This window comes from Lethenteron reissneri, chromosome 41, assembly GCF_015708825.2.
Source record: "Lethenteron reissneri isolate LAM-NWPU_2019-01 chromosome 41, ASM1570882v1, whole genome shotgun sequence".
Taxonomy (NCBI): domain Eukaryota; kingdom Metazoa; phylum Chordata; class Hyperoartia; order Petromyzontiformes; family Petromyzontidae; genus Lethenteron; species Lethenteron reissneri.
Genome location: NC_083819.1, coordinates 595,687 through 612,830, shown reverse-complemented (window position 1 = coordinate 612,830; position 17,144 = coordinate 595,687). Strand labels below are relative to the sequence as shown.

The window sequence follows — 17,144 nt, the reverse complement described above, 5'->3', positions numbered from 1 at the left end:
GCGTGTGCATTGTGCGTGTGTGTGCATTGTGTGTGTGTGCATTGTGTGCGTGTATGTATTGTGCGTGCCTGTGTGTTTGGGGAGCGGTGGTGCAGCGGTTAAAGCACCGTACCATAAACTCGGCGACCCGAGTTCGATTTATGCTCACGGCCAACACCAATGATGATTATCTGAACCGGTCATGGGCCTCCCCTGGGTCGATTCAACCTAAAATAAGTACCTGGTGTGATGTGTAGCCATCAGCACTTGGGAGACAAAGGTGGCAGGGCGTGGTGTTGTCCACGCATCTTCTTCATGTGCTGTGCCTGCCTTCACAGGTGCTCACTAACAGCACCTCCAACAACAGCTTGTTTAAAGGCTCTACCGGGGATCTTTGTGTTTGTCTTTTTCACATGCCTCTCTGCAACCTCAGTAGATGTTCAATAACAACAGCGGCACCCCCCCCCCCCCCCACCAGTCCGACTAACAAACCTCCTCCCCTGCCGTCACGCGTCCCCGCTTGGCCCGGCCGCCCGCTGGCGCAGGTGGACGGCGTCCAGTACCACAGCGAGCGCGAGGAGGCGCTCACGGACGAGTGCGAGAACGAGAAGATGAGGGTGCTCACCAAGCCGCTGGGCATGGCCTTCGCCACCTTCCAGGACGCGAGCATGACCCAGGCGTGCGTCTTTTTGTTCAAGCTCTTCATGACCTCGCCGCGTCAGCTTGTCGGATCGATAGCGGCTTCAATGGCGCCGTTTGTTGCTGGCCTCTCAGCGTCTTGGGCGCCGCTGTGCCCCGTGCTCAGCAACTGGGATAGACAAATAAAGCCACCGGCTCGATCGCCCAACTACCTCCCGTCCCGTGTATTTGAAACCAAGATCTCGGCCCGTACAGGGTGCCGAAAAATTCAGGAACGCAGAGATGTCGGGACGGCACTGTTTGTGTTGTTGTAAAAGAGAGGAGTTGCCTCTTGCGAGGATCTTCCTCTGCGAGCATTTGAAATCAGTCTTCTAAGCCAACCGCTCCACATGCGTGAGACAACCAAGGGCAAACATACGAGCTGAGTTCGCTAAGTTGTGAAATGTTCAAGCATCCTGTGCGAAATGTCCCAAGTAAAATGGTGTGCAGTTTAAGCATCTGCTACGATTTACCGTACGGACGCACGATTCCTGATTTTCGCCGCACCCGGTATAATGCGAGTGCCGTGGTAATGATTTTCACGCCGTGCCCGGCCCCGTTGTTGGCAGCATCCTGCGCGAGTACGGCTTGTGCCGCTGTCTGCGTCGACCCACGCGCTCCCGGGTGAGCGACTCTCTCCGCTCGTCTCGCTGGCATGTGAGCTACGCGCCCGCTCCGCAGACCATCTGCTGGTGAGACTCACAGACGCACGGACACGCACATGGACGGACGCATGGGCACACGCGCAGACACGTATTAGCACAAATGTTTCTAAATGTGGAGGGAAAAACCGGACCAGGAGAAAAATCCACAACCATGGGGACAACATGCAAACTCCAAATATACAGGCGTCAGGGTCGGGATCGAACCCACGACCTGCATACCAGGCGAGGTAGTTAACATCTCACCACCATGGCGCCCCAAAGATATACAGCCAAATGCATAGATGAACAGACAGACATACATACAGACTGATGGAAGGACACATTGACAGGCACCGCAAATCATCTGCTAGTGAGTCACATTCCATCGGACATACGCAAGAGCAGATGGACACATGCGCCAATGGACAGATGCACGTACACACAGACGAACTGACGGACAGACAGACACATGCACCAAGGGATGGACGGATAAACACACACGAATGGCCATATGGACAGACACACAAATGGATGGATTTATGGATGAACACATCGACAACTGAACGGACGCACTGATAGACAGACGGACGGCCACACGAACGGACGGATAAGCACACAGACGAACAGAGCGACGTACGGACACACACTCTAAACCGGCACCCCGACCCGTGTGTGTGCGCGCGAGCGTGCAGGGATAACCTGTCGGTGCAGGGTTGGGTCTGGTGGCTGCGCTTCTTCCTCATCAACGTCCCCCTGTTCGTGCTCATCTTCTTCCTGACGACGCCCTCGATCATCATCAGCAGCATGGACAAGTGGAACGTCACGCGCACTGTGGAGGACCTCAACGTGAGGACGTGGGGAGAGACTCTGCGCTCAGCCACGGTCGTTCCGTGATGTCCTGTGTGCGAGCTTGAATGCATGCACGCAGATATATGTTCAGTCAACGCTCCATTATCCAGGAGTAATGGCGGAATGGGATGGCCCAGATAAAACAAAACTATGTTATTGTGGCTATATGGTAAATAGGTTCCCACTTGTTGTATTTTATATGGCCGGCCTGATTGTATGTTTTGGTTTTCACAATTTATCCAGTTTTTACCCAATGAAATGTTGTGTTTTACTGTTGTGATTGGCCGGTCATTGGCAAGTTTTGACGGTACTTGATGTTTCGTCCGCACAACCGGATGTATGCAGTTGTTCCTGTGTCTAGAGATGTTGATCGTATTAAAGGTGCTATATACATCCAAATTGTTAATGCAAACATTTCAGTGAGGCTATGAAAGAGAATGTGTTTACCGAGGTAGAATGGGGGTGAATGTTCAGTGATGTGTCGAGTGGTTTTTTCCGTGAGATTCGCAACTCGCTTGTCTTTCAAACGGCTCCAATACCCCTTTAGGTAATCATCTCTTGTTTCGACTGCAGCATCTAAAATTCTGTTCTGACTTTCATTGTTGTCCCTTACCCTTGCCAAATGTTTCTTCGTGTGTGTTGCTACTGCTGCTTGAGATACGCTCTGTGTGTAAGCGCCGCTCAATGGAAATCCTCCATTGCTGTTGATGTCTCGTCTCTCCGTTACAGAACCCTCTCATCAGCCAGTTCTTCCCGTCCATTCTGCTGTGGATTTTCTCAGCCACACTCCCCTTCATCGTCTACCAGTCCACGACCTATGAAGCACACTGGACAAAGTACGCTCCGTATTATTATTATTATTTATTGGTGTCGTAGAACTGGGCTCTTCGATTATTTACATCATCAATTACTTCTACCGATTATCGGTTCGATCGTTCGACGAATCAGATTATACGAGAATAGTTGTAAAACCAATTAAACTGTTCCCACGTGTGCGACTGGACGGGAGATGATACGCAGGGCTTGGTGATGTCATCGGCATCATCAGCTGTGCCACACTGGGCGCAGCTTGTTGGGAGATTCACGCCTTCAGGGAGCACGATATGGGGGCTGCCACCAATTTTAAATGGACACGAGTATATGACCACCCAAAAATAGTTGTGAGCGATTTCTTTGTCGACTTAATCGGCTGATTGCCAAGGCTCTGAGCTGGATCTTAAGACACGCCTGTGAGCTGCGTGTGGAATCTCTCCGCACGCAGCTTCTGCGGCTCATGGCAAACCGCTGGCCACTGCTGAGAGCCACCTTCGCTTTGTTTGAATTCGCAACATTTTGCCTTCCCGTCTTTGAAGGGTTTTTCACTGATTGTACGTTCACGCGCCACTCACGTTTGCTTGCAGGTCAGCCACAAACCAGTGTCTAATGCACAAGACTTACACTTTCCTCATCTTCATGGTGCTCATTCTGCCATCGCTGGGCCTGTCCAGGTACGCTCCTACAAATGTCTCGTTGGTGGATGTTTCTGTATTCTTCAAAGGGAAGCCTCACTGAGTGTCAATACTCTGTCAACAACTGTATATTATCGTATAAATTATAAGGAATATTTGTCTCAAAATGTATTTACCTTCTAGATCCATGTTAAACGTTATCATTTATTCAAAGATACCCTCTTACAGTATTACTCGTAATCCTGCACAGCAGCGCTTAATGAGCTCCATACAACATTTGTCTTTTTGCTGACAGGGCCCCATCTTTTACAGGGAGTGCTCTTACCAGTAACATCAGCCAAACCAGTGGTATTTGTTTATCAACCCTAATGCTGCTGATGAAACCCAGAAGGTCAAAACCTCTGCAAAGTCTCCTTGCTTAAACAGATGCTATTGGGTTAACATCAGTATACACAATTTAAAAGTATGAACAATTTATGCAGAGATACAGAACAGAGATTGAGTGATTTACTGCGCAGCACATGTGTAGTGTAATAGCGCCGGCTGGTGACCAGCAGCGGCAACTGCGGTGTACACACAGCACACACGCCGGTGAGCAGATACACGACTGTGTGGGCGGGGCGGAGGAACTGGGGCAAGGGTCACGGAGGGCCCCATTAGGGAGGCCCTGGAACCTGCTCGTGGGTTCCAGAAGGGAGGATTTGGGATTGGATGGTCTCGTCGTCGCTGTCGTCTCGTCGCCATCGTCGCTGCAGTCTTCGCTCGACATCGCGCTGCTCAACAGCCCGTCAGCTGTCTCAGTCGGCGCCGCCGATGCCAGCCGGCTCGTGTTGTGTCATAGGCTGGCGAGTACAGAGTGTGTGCAGGCGAGATCGTGTGTGTTAATGAAAGAAGGTGCCTCTACAAATATCTTCTCCGAAGTCGTGCACTACACACACTTGCTGCCCTGCTTCCCCCCTAACCCTAACCCTAATTGGCACAACCTTACTGCCCCGGGCGAATCCTCGCTGTACCCGTGTCACAAACATTCACTCTCTTTCACTCATGCGGCAGTGTTTTAGTTTGCGTTGCCCTCTCCAGCCGTGTGCTTTGTGCGTCCGCTACACGTGCATGTCGTGCTGTATGCGCCCTCTACACGTGTATGTTGTGGTTTTATGTCACAGTTTTGACGTGTTCTTCCGCTGGCTGTTTGACAAGGACCTGCTCAAGTCTGGCACCATCCGCTTCGAGTGAGTGCTGTCTCCTCACTAAAAAACGACGCGATTTTATCTTACTAAGTAAGGTCCACTGAGCTATCTAGTTCTCGTTCAGAAGTCACCTGGCCACAAATGATAACTCAACGAAGTGGCTTATCACGTGGAAATGTATAGCAGCCCAACACATATTTCTAAATGTGGAGGGAAAAACTGGAGGGGACCCGGAGAAAAATCCACATGACCACGGGCAGAGAGACACGCAAACTTCAAATATATAGCAGCCGTCAGGGTGGGGATCGAACCTACGACCTCCTGCAGACCAGGTGAGGGAGTTAACATCTCGCCACCGCGGTGCCCGTAAACAAAAGTGTCCTCCCCGTGCAGCCTGTGCAGACGGGTTGAGGTAAGAGCTGTTCGTGAGTAGCACCTATGAGGGCTGGCACGGCACACGAGGGGGTGGGTGGCCAGGGCCACGCCCGGCCGCCTTTGTCTCCCTAATTTACACACCGCACCAGCTACTCACTTGAGGCTGAGTCGACCTAGGAGAATGAGTGCTATACGGGGATCTTTGTCTTTCTATCACTCTGCTAATACACACCTCCTGTTAGCACGGTTGACTATGTACGGTGCAAAAAGAAGTTCAACATTCATACAATACAGGCGTGCGTGTGTATATGATTTTACCACTGTGTTCACACAGGTGTGTGTGTGTGTGATTGTACCACTGTTCACATAGGTGTGTGTGTGTGATTGTACCACTGTGTTCACACAGGTGTGTGTGTGATTGTACCACTGTGTTTATACAGGTGTGTGTGTGTATGATTGTACCACTGTGTTCACACAGGTGAGTGTGATTGTACCGCTGTACTCACACAGGTGTGTGTGTGTGTGATTGTACCGCTGTGTTCACACAGGTGTGTGTGTGTGTGTGCGTGTGTACGATTGCCCCGCCGTGCGGGCGCAGGTGCGTATTTCTGCCAGACAACGGCGCGTTCTTCGTGAACTACGTGGTGACGGCGGCGCTGCTGGGCTCGGCGGCACGGCTGCTGCGCCTGCCGGAGCTGGCGCTGTACGGCCTGCGCCTGTGCCTGGCTCGCTCGGACGCACACCGGCATCACGTGCGCAAGGTGACGTCCACACGGGCATGGAGCCCCCAACAAGCCCCCACATCCGCTTACGTACACTCTTGCCTTGAGGGCCGTTGTTGATATAAAAAATAAAGAGATAATTTTCCCCGCTCTTTTCCCGGCTATCCTCTCGCACAGCGGCGCAACCCTCCGTGTTGGAGAACCGTCGGCTCGCTGCACTTGAGCGGCCGCTTTACCGTTGACAGTGGCTCCCTGCGTCCTGCCCAGCAACTCAGTAGTTGCTCTGTGCACAGCTGACGAGCCACCGGCCACTTCAGGCGAAGCACTTATTTAGGCCGACATGGCACACACGAGGGTGATGTGGCCAGATCCATGTCGGCCGCTTTCGACTCCCCAGCGCTAATGTTCTACTTGCCGCAGTAGTTACAAGTCAACAGATGAGTTGACCTCGTGGAGGCCCGAGAAAGGTTTAGCTACAGCTTTACTCTGTGGTTACCCATGGCTGGAAGTCGAACTTATGTGGCTGTGTTCCTAGTGCAGAAAATTACTATACAATGCTTCCCAAAACATACATACATACATACACGCGCAAGAACGCAGTTTCGCTGTTACATGGATGGGTGCCACACCGGCCTTGTGTTCGCGAACAGCACTCGCCCCTACAGTCTGTTACAGGCTATTTGTGGGATCTTTGTCTGTGATCGTGTGTTTCGGCCTTGTTCACAGCGCTGCTGCTACGAGTTCCCGTACGGGCTCGAGTACGCGTGGACGATGTGCATCATAACGGTCACCATGTCCTACAGCGTCATCTGTCCCATCATCACGCCCTTCGGTAGAGTGTTTTGCACCCCCACCACCGCCCACCAAACATTTTGGTTCACTGCTGCTTTCTTTCATTTTGCCTTCCCAGGATCTCCATGTAGTATTTACCCACAGAACTCCAAGTTATTGGTCTTGCAGCCCAAATCAAAAACATTACAGCTGTCTGCAACTACTTTTATTTTGTTGAAATAAACATGAGAGTGGAGTGTTTACAACCCTAAGCCAGTGATCAAAATTCCACATTCCTGTGGCAGGGGCCACTCGTGCTTTAGGACGACCACTGAAGCGGTGTGAATCGGCCTCTCACCAGACACTGAACTTGCAACCTTCTGATTGTGAGCTACGGTGCGTCCTCACCAATGTGGCACGCAGCACAAACAAAACACACGTTCGAGTCTCCATTCCTGCGTAACGCCACACTCCCATTGCTCCTGTTAAAGGGAAAATAAATATCCAGGATGTGCCTTGCGAAAGCAACACCAAGCTGCCACCCGGTGTGATAAAGATGGCCCATGCACGAGTGGTTTGTTATCGTGATCCCCGGGGCCCGGCCACCTTCATCTCCCCATCCGCAGGCCTCCTGTACATGGTGCTGAAGCACTACGTGGACCGCTACAACCTGTTCTTCACGTACCTGCCCGCCAAGATGGAGAAGAAGACCCACAAGGCAGCGGTGACCCAGCTCCTCATGGCCCCCCTGCTCTGCATCCTCTGGCTCCTCTTCTTCTCCATCCTGAGGCTCGGTCAGCTCCCCCCCCCCCCCCCCCCAGCGTATTTTGGTCGATGTTTAAGGCTAAGCGACAAAGGAGCTGGGGAATCGTGTGTGAGGTTAGGTGTTTGGACGGTTCATCCCCCTCTCAGCGATTTTATGAATTGTCACCATTTGATTTGGGGTGGCAGATCGATCGAGAGTTTTCTTCGTCCTCTGTCTGCCCTCGTGCTTGTCCTGCGCCCCGTTCTCACTACCCGGTCTGTACGTTCGCTCTGTTAGCGAAGTGTGGCATTCACACGCGATTTTCATGTCGGTCACATAAATAATCTATTTTCACATGGAAGGTTTCAAAGCATATATCTTGAGCCATAAAATCAATTTTGATGACTTAATCCGATGCAAATGTAATTGCGCAGTATCTGAGTTAAGCCAGCATTTAGACAAGGCACGGCGTGAAGTGGCTGGAGGGTTCAGGATTTCAGCAGCGTTGAGCTGGCGCTGCTTATTGAAGTTTGTCTGATCCCTCCAGTGATGACTCACTGCTCACTACCACCCGAGCATCATCAGTTATCATCATGATCCTTCCACTGTCGGATTATATGAATGCCTTCCGATGAGGATAAACTGCTTGCTGTAGGAATCGCGGCAGTGATTGCTGTGTTTGTGCGATAGTGCTCGCAGCAACATGTCATAGGCTGGCACTGCCAAGGTCCTGGGCTCACATCTGGGTTTCAGCCATCCTGGATTAAACTGGGTTCTCAAAGTGTGGTTGGTTTCTGGTTTTTGCCCAGCCACCAATGTCCACTCAAAAAGACTCCTGTAATATTAAAATAATAATAATAATAAAAACAGACCGGTCTGTTTAAGCACATGCAAGTAACTAACCTGCCAGTCTTGTCAGCCCATGAGCTCTCTGGATCAATATATTTTTCAGGCAGGATGTCAGGGCTGCCACTACTTTTAGAAAGACCTCCACAATAATATGTTTTTTTTATAAATATAAGTAAATTACACATATTAGTCATCAAATCGATTTGATATACGTATGAAAACAATGATCTTGTCCGCCTGTGCTGAATTAACCCTCCCTGCTCGTCGTACCCTCTGTGTACTGCTGCTACCGCTGCCGCTGCCGCCACCACTACCAGGCCTCCGCAGGCCCATCACCATGTTCCTGAGCGAGGTGCTCGGCTTCGCCGGCGCCACCGTGCTCCTCTGGCTGCTGTACAAGGCACTGGAGCGCTTGCTGCGGTCACGCCAGGTGACGCACGTGCGCGCACGCCCTTTCCCGCACCTCCGATGAGCACGGTTGGCTACGTACGGTGCGAAAGAAGTTCTACAGACATACATCCCCTCCCCTCTCGTCCGGTGACCCAGCCTTTCCTGGCCCCGCGGCTCACCGCTGATGACCGACCGATGGATCGTCGATTCTGTCACGCGTGCGCACCCCCGTGCGTTTGCGCGTGCGTGCAGCTGACGGCGGTTAGTGCGCTGCGCTAAGAACCCGGCATCCCAAGTTCGATTCTTACTCACGGCCAACACCAGTGACGATTGTCTGAACCGGCCCTGGGCTTCTCCAAGGTTGACTCAGCCGCAAATGACTACCTGCTGTGATATTTAAATTGCCATTAAGGAATTAAATGCAACCGGGCATGGTGCTGACCACCCACCCCCTCATAGGTGCTCGCAAACAGAATTTTCCCAAAAGGTAATTTAAAGGCTATACGGTGGATCTTTGTCTTTGTAGCCGACGGTGGTGGAGCCGCCCGTGGGAGTGGAGGACGACGCGGAGGACGCGAGCTCGCGGTTGTCCCCAGCCGTGCCGGTGGGTCCCCGGCGCTGGCGACGCGATCAGTGCCAGCCGGCACCAGCAACACGAATCACAACACCAGCGGCACCGGCATGAGCGTCAACACCACCTTTACCAGCAGCAGCAGCAGCGGCTTGAAGAGCAACACTTGTGCCAGGAGTAGCGTTAACAACAGCAAGCATACCGACACCAGTGTCAGCAGCAGCAGCAGTAGCGGCAGCAGCAGCAGTATGAGTAATGACACTTGGTTCAGGTGCATTGTGTAAACATCGGCACTTAATAAAGTCAGCCACCTTTGTTTGTGGTCACACCACTGCTTCCTGCGCCACAATGGCCTTAATAGGCGCTCGCTAACAGCGCTTTGCCCAACTGTCTGTGCAAGGCTATGCAAGGGATCTTGCCCACTGAGACATGAACCCTTCTACCTGGGTTCAACTCCCCTAGATGTTCTTGGTTCTCCCCTAGATTGCCTTAAAAAGGAGAGACCGGGTGCAATGTGTGAACATCATTACCGGGCAAGCAAAGGTGGCTGGGCATATTGCAAGCCACACGACCCACTCACGTGATATTGCAGCCTTAAGTGGGGTTCACAAACAGCACCTTCTCCCATGGCCTTGCAGGGATAAATATGAGATGTTATTCATCGTGTTTTAGCGTGATATTGAGATGCATGAAGTGGATGACACAGATCACAAATGCAGGTGAAAGACATCATACCGACCATGAGGAAACTGGTGCTTGGGCAGGGCACGTTGCTTGAGAGAACGACGATCGGTGGTGGAGACTAATGATTGAGTGGCAGCCAAGGGAGGGGAACTCAGCCGAGAGGACGTCCACCCAGGAGACGGATCAATACAATCTGCCCGTGGTGTATTTCCTTGGCGGACTGTTGCACCGCAGGGCGGTTGGAGGTAGCGGCAGATTGGCGAGCTCTTCACCGAGCCCTCCAGCCGTCACCGGCGTCTCCTCCTGGTCCCCCTCCTACCATCCATCAGTGTTGTGTTTGTTGACTTACACCGCACCTCTGATCGTGTAAATATATAAATGCGTCGTTAAACCCGCCACCGTCCGGTGCGTGCGTGCAGCTGTTTGTGGCCGAGGTGCTGCGGGAGCCGACGCTGGACCTCTCGCTGGCCGACTCGCCGAGCCGCCACTCGTACGGATCGCTGGCGCCCAACTCCCCCTCCGAGGCGCAGCCCGGCCCCGACGGAGCGCCGACGCCGGCCGCGACGCCGGCCTCGACTCCGAGGCCCGCGGACCCCCACCCGGACCCCCACGACGCGCCCCACCACGCGCAGCCCCCCAAAGAGCTGTGCGACTTCTGCGCCCGCGGCAACGCCGGCGGCGGTTACGACGGAGACTGATTGCCGGCCCCGCCGGGACGTTGTTGGACGGTGGCGTTTCATTGGACGGGGGGCTCCGGTGCTCGCACTGGGCCCGGTTTTAGGGGCGGCCACCGACGCGCTACGACGCTTGCCACGGCAGAACTCCCATCGTGGGCAGGGCTCCTCCCAGGAGATGTAACGATCCGTTACTTTGTATTGTTTGGTGCCGGGTGGGCTCACACCCCTCCTCCCCAAAGGGGAGAGGGACGAGCCTCCGCCCACACCACGTGACCCCTCTGCCACCATTTATTTTAGGGACGTTTGCTATCCGAGCTAACGTTTAGGGTCTTATCTCCTGCATCTTTAGGCAAACAACTGGTCCATTACGACGGTGAGCTCTGTAGTTAAAGGTGTAACGCTACAAGGGTAGCCATTGCCCCTGTGTCGGTGGCAAAGGCCATGACGAGCTGCACGTGTTCGCTTGCCTCCTCCAAGGCTGTAGTCTCAGCCCCCGCCTTGCGCTTTAGCATTGCCTTTTGAGCTGAGTATGCAACATACGACCCTGCCCTGGGGGACAGGGAGACTTGCTGAGTAGAATTTCCTAGCTTCCCTGTTTGTGGACCTGTCTACCAAGTCTGGAAGGGACAGTGATGGATCATCTGACACTTCATGTTGGCCTCTGGTAGAGTGCTTCTGCGATCCACAGACCTGGGACATTTCTAAATTTTATCGACATGCTCGGGTCAATGTTAGCACACTGCTAGCACGAGTGCTTCTGAAACACTCTTAACGAGTTTCTAAAGGCTACGCCTGTGCTGGTTTCTCCTAGTTGTTAGATTTACTACCGTGCTAGGGATGATGTTTGCATCCCGGCTAATAAAAATCGGCGTCGTTAAGTACATAACGAGTAAGTACTTAACAATACCGGAACTGACTACGTTTCTGAACGACTATCCAAGAAAACTTAAAACACTCGAGGAAATGGCGGCGGTAAGGGTCACGTGGTGCTGGCGGAGGCTGGCCCCCCACCTTGCACTGCAAACAATGAATACGTATTTATGTTTTGTGGGTGCCCGGCATCAGATGGAGTTCTATAGTGATGAGTCGGAGCGTGCCGGTGGCCGCCTTACGAATAAACTGTGTGGGTTGGCGCTTTTCTTTTACTTTATGACAGCCCTGCAGATCGCATACAGGGACAATGGCACATGCATCGGTGCCATATTCATAAAATTTTAGCCACAAGTTGCATTCTTGTTTATATTGTTTGTATCTTTTCATGAGCGAAACCTTTTCTATCTCAACTTACGGTAATTCCTCATTGAACGCGGTGGATGCGTTCCTGAAAAGTACCACGTGAAGCAGAAATGCGTCCATCAAAATTATTTCTCCATTAAAATAACTTAATGATGAAGTTTGGCAGGGTTGACAAGATACGATGTACGCACACTCGGTGAGATGGCAGGACAAAGATCTGAGATGAGGGTATGCTACGTACCATATCTATCCACGCGTATGCCCTTAATTCCCAAACCGCTCAGCCGCGTAGTTTAAGAAAGTAGTTGGTCGTCCACCGCTCAGAAACCGCTTCACAACGGGGCGTGTAGCACATTGTGTGAAAAGTGTACGTTAAAAGTAGTGCCGTGTTATAGGAAAAGCACATTGTGTGAAAACGAGTTATTGCCGTGTATGTTTTAGTCCATTGGCCTATTAGCTCACCAGACCAATATTATCCAGCAGAGTTGTGTTAAGCCAGTAAACTGTGGACCAGTGTTGACCATCTGGGTCTCATCAGCAGTCAGGCTTGTTAAACAAAGGCTGCTGACTTGCTCGACGTTATTGGCAGGAGCACGGCCTCTCAACAATGGGGCCCGGGTTTACGCAACAATATTGGTCTAGAAAGTTTGATGGACTAACAAATAAAATCTTTATTTAGAAACCGAAAAGAGTCATGCTTTTACCCATAATGCTCTGCAAGAATGCTCCATTAGTTTAAAAGTAATGGGTTGGAATGGGGGGATTTTTTTACGATACAAAAAGTATTTTTAGGGTGGGCAGCTCATTGAACCGAACTAAGGCATGCCAGTGAGACATTTTCCAGGTGTGGTGGTGGTGCACACCTGTAATTCAGCACCAAGAGGCAGGGTTGGTGGACCACGCTGGGATAACGATGTGCACGGGCAGTGAGGTGCCCGAGGAAGCAGTACAACCTCAAGGTTTCGATCACACAGCACCTGTTTGCGGCGTGTGGGTGTTCTCTTTGAGTATCCATGCGATTTCTCCAGGCACTGATTTCTTACCGCATAAAATGCTCAAAAAATGAAATGGTCACACATCCAAACTCGTATAGTCTTGGTAGACTCAGCAATGTTTCACTTGGAAAGGATTTCAGATGTATTTACTGTTTGGTCTTTATACTTTACAAAGGCCACATTTCATCTACGATGGTGTTAAGAGTGCCCATTAAAGGACACCCTAACAAACAAGACAATTGTATATGTAGAGGTAGAGATAAAAGTTGTTTTTCGATTTAGGTTAAACTTTTGAAAAACGCAGTGGACACGGGGTACATTGTCATCTCCAACCATTTGGTACTGAAGACGAGTGGGTGTGCTTTGCTGTGCGTTAACTCCACGTGTGAATATGAAACTTGTGCCAGCCTCCACCTCTGTACTTGTGCCGCCGATTAGGGATGCCCTGTTTATTCCACAGCCGTAAACAGGTCTCGGCCCTGTGTTTTTGTGGCAGTCTTGTTTTGGTCTCTGCGGATACTTGGTGCTGTGGGCAAGCAGACTTTATTGAGTTATTTTTTTTTACTTCTTAAATGCCATTTGAGAATAGGTGGAAATGAAAGACGAATCTCCATGGAATGATAAGCCGACTTGTACGAAAACAATATTTACATTTCGGTCTAAAACTGTGAAGCCATATTGTGCACTGCAGCGAAGTCGAGCGTCCCTGTACCCATGCCTCGCTGATGCTTTCCACCTTCAACTGTGGAAAGTGAACGGTGACCTTTGTGTGCGAGGTGGCTGGGTGGCGCTAAGGTCGGTCACTTCACGTTGAGGTGCTGAGTCTGCACGACTCATTCCTGGGCTCTAGTCCGGGTTTGCAGCCGCCCACACTCGAACCAACTTCTCAAGCTGGAGCGAGTTGTGGAGCATCGGTGACCGGTCTCAGCTCGGTCGGCAATCGCCAATAATTATAACTGGTTTGGTACTTCCATATTGTATTACAGCTTTGTGACTAACAAAACTGTAACTTTGATTGTCATGCCATGGACGCTCTTTACAGGTAAAAGTGTGCAGAGTTTGAGTACGACAGAGATGACAATTACGCTACAAACTGTGAGAGTTCCAAATGGGATCGTTTTAATTTCCTGACGTGATGCCAGATATTGCGGTTGTAATGTAATTGGGGAAATAAACAAAAACAGTCGCTGTTGTGTCAACTGGCAGCGTGGTTCCAATCATAGTCAAGGTGAACTTCCACGTCAGGTTCAGGGCCACAAACAGAGGTGAGCACTCCCCAATGCGTGTTGATTCGCCGTGGACACACTTTGTCTTTTGTAAACAAGTTTAAGTGTAGGGGCAATGGAATATTGTGCCGACAAAGAAGGTGAAAGTGAAAGCACAAGAGGAAGGCTCTTAGTGCATCATGAAGAGTACACGATGTGGATGACCAAGCAGAGGAGAGGGCACGTGAGACGCCCTCTCGTGCTCCGTGCCCAATGCAAACTGCCACGTGGTGGTCGCTGCCACGCGAAGCTGGCGTGGGTGGCAAGTCTTCTACGTGTCGAAGGCACTTGCATAGGGATCTACTAAAATTGCACCATTTCAATTGGTGTAGAGCGTTTAAAACAACGCCCATGGAACGCGCGTAGTGCATTGAAATCCCACGAATGGTCACTTCACTGCAGTAGAATTGGCAGTAAGGTCGCTTAAATAGATCTCACTGTGAATGGTGCTCATTTTGATAGATCCCTGCATCTTGAGATAGTCGTATTTAGAAGACACGTCGTAAAGTCACATGGTTCCGTGAGTCAAAATACGGTGTTGGTAAGTAAGCGTCAAAGGTGATTTACGCCTCAAACGGCGCCTGCATCTGTGTGAGCAGTGTTGGCTACGGTGCCACTGTAAATAAAAAATACGTTCCTTTAAAGGGTTAACAAGCCATCTTTTGACTTTGCTAAAATGCTACTGGGCACAGGGTCCATGGAGCCGGAGGTGGGTGGCATGCACTTGCCGACGGTATTCCGAGAGGGGACACAGCGCGATTCACGGGGGTGGTTGAGTGGCTCAAGGCGTAGGGTTCGAGTCTGGGCTCCAGATTCACGTTCGTGACTCAACGCAGTGTTGTGAGATGTCACAGCCCGGTTGCTCAACGACTGTCATTGCTCTGTAGCAGTGGTGGACAACCTGAGGCCCCTCCTCGTGGTGGCCTGGTCCCGGTGTGTCTGGGGTGATGCGTGATGTCAAGCGTGCGGACCGCTGGGGTGGAGGTGGGCTGCTTCACGTGGCCCACTGACTCGTCTCGGTTGCCCACCATTGCTCCGTACTCTGTAATTGTTTGTGTTTGACAATGTATTTGGCCAAGCCTGAATCTGAGGCTCCAATTGGGTGATGGTAATTCGACAACAACGGCAAAACAGCCAAACGTCCTCATGTAGACCATCCTGAAAGAAGCGTGCCTGGATAAATTAGCGATATTATTGAGATCCTGTTAACGACCTCATCAAGCTGGATGGAATTCATCTCCAGAGCACCGAGATTACTCGCAAACGCGCTGGTGTGCTGAAGCAGTGAGACATTGGGCCCATTGGATTCACGTGACAGTTTTATTAATAGACCGTGTCGGGTGGAGGACGGTTTACGACACACTTTTTAACACCAAAGTATTATTGTCTGCAAACAGCATACGTATAAGCACCATTTTCGGTGTCTTTTGGAAATCTCGATCTCTTGGAGGGGCACTGAAACATTCTCTTCGAGTCCTCATAATCCTATTGGAGTATTCCTGAGTGAAGGCCTTCTGGCGGTATGGAGGTGCAGACTGAACTCGTGTTGCCATGTGACCCCACAACTCCACGTGGCAAGCCTCAGGCCTGACGCGTGAAGCAAAGTCCCCTTGATTTCAGGAAGAATTATCCCCGCCACGAAAAATCACGGATTAGCATTGAGTCGCCCCCTCCAAACTAAATTGGAGGGCTGATTATTAAAGATCATCTGTGTTATCTAAACACAATGACAATTTTAAAAACGCACCACAACACAAGAAGTCGTGCAATGCAGCCATAATCCAATGTACATTGATCACAGAACCGCATTGTTGTTGTTTTTTGTAGTAAACATTGAGTGGCTGTCACAACCGGCTGACTAAACCGACGCTCTCGCTTGTAAGAAACATCTAAAGTCTGGGGCTTTGGTATATTACAACAAAGTGTGTTTTGGCGATATGTTTTTTAAGTTGTCAATTTACGTTTGATGCTTTTAAAATGCCAAGTTACCTAGACTGGCATTTTAGGAGGAAGTGATATAGTTTGTTTTGCTGATGTAAACTGTGACAGCATGGCCCCCCGTTGGTGAATGTAAAAGGTTGTTTTTCTATGAATATGCTTGTTTAAATATGCCTCTATAGACATCGTCCAAGTACGTTGCACAGCCCTTTTGTTAATCAACTGCTGGATGAAGGCCTCCCCAAACGCGTGTGGCTCGTGGGGGTTATTTGATCATACTTCACCACGCTGGTCATTGTGGCATTGGGAGCATAGAAGTACGGTACGCAAGTGGATGTTGCTGCCCACCGCGTGGCAAGTCCCGTAGTCACCTTGCGCTTCTGCGACCGTCTGGAACGCTCTTCCTTCGGATGTTAGGAAGCCACTGGAGCTATGCACTTTTAAATCATCTAGATTGAAAACTGTAGAACTGCTTTTCGTATTTAGTTTGCTGTCCTTCCCCGCACCTTAAATGATCACGGTTGGCTGCGTACAACAATACGTGGTCATCCATCCGAACGCCATCTAGACTCTGCCCTGCTTAGCTTCCGAGATCTGACTTGCTCGGGGCATATTCCGGGTGATACGGTCATTGACCTGTAAACATGATACATTATTTATTCACAGCAACAACAAAATTATCGTACAAAGTATTTGCGGTCGGAATTGAGATGAAGCCACGCCAATTATGCGAAACTCGTACACGGTGGGCTGTTTAAGTCAGCACAGAGTGTAAAAGACCTGCTATGTTTTTTGTACTTGTTTTAGAGGCATATTACGGTATATTGTGACGTTTAAAGTTTTGTGTTTTTGGAAGTGGTAAAGCTTTTGCAAAATCTAATTTGGAGTTGCATTCAAAACTTTGTCAGAGCATTTGATTGGTGTGTGTGTGTGTGTGATTACAGAGCGAGATGGAACTTGTCAGCACAAGTTGCTGTATTCTCGATGGTCCAGTTTCTTGATACTGATAACGAACACAGTCCGGTGAGAGCGGTATCTCCAACTGGCCTGAGCTAACCGAATCAACTCAGCTTTAAACAAATGCCTAGTACTATAATAATGATGCATTTTATTTACAGAGCGCTTTTCCCACGCTCAAAGT

The 17,144-nt window shown here is 50.5% G+C and overlaps 1 protein-coding gene across 2 annotated transcripts in view; it reads left to right on the top strand.

The window, feature by feature from the left end:
- LOC133352770 (calcium permeable stress-gated cation channel 1-like) overlaps positions 1–16,883 on the top strand; it is a 38,658-nt gene extending 21,775 nt beyond the window's left edge. For both annotated transcript variants that reach the window (XM_061568629.1, XM_061568630.1), the window contains exons 12-23: positions 525–658; positions 1,227–1,349; positions 1,994–2,147; positions 2,880–2,986; positions 3,551–3,637; positions 4,762–4,827; positions 5,759–5,921; positions 6,609–6,714; positions 7,280–7,447; positions 8,565–8,677; positions 9,164–9,241; positions 10,312–16,883. In XM_061568629.1, coding sequence (XP_061424613.1) covers positions 525–658; positions 1,227–1,349; positions 1,994–2,147; positions 2,880–2,986; positions 3,551–3,637; positions 4,762–4,827; positions 5,759–5,921; positions 6,609–6,714; positions 7,280–7,447; positions 8,565–8,677; positions 9,164–9,241; positions 10,312–10,590 — 1,578 coding nt within the window. In that variant the 3' untranslated portion in view covers positions 10,591–16,883. The remainder of the gene's footprint in view (positions 1–524; positions 659–1,226; positions 1,350–1,993; positions 2,148–2,879; positions 2,987–3,550; positions 3,638–4,761; positions 4,828–5,758; positions 5,922–6,608; positions 6,715–7,279; positions 7,448–8,564; positions 8,678–9,163; positions 9,242–10,311) is intronic.
- Positions 16,884–17,144: the final 261 nt, after the last annotated feature.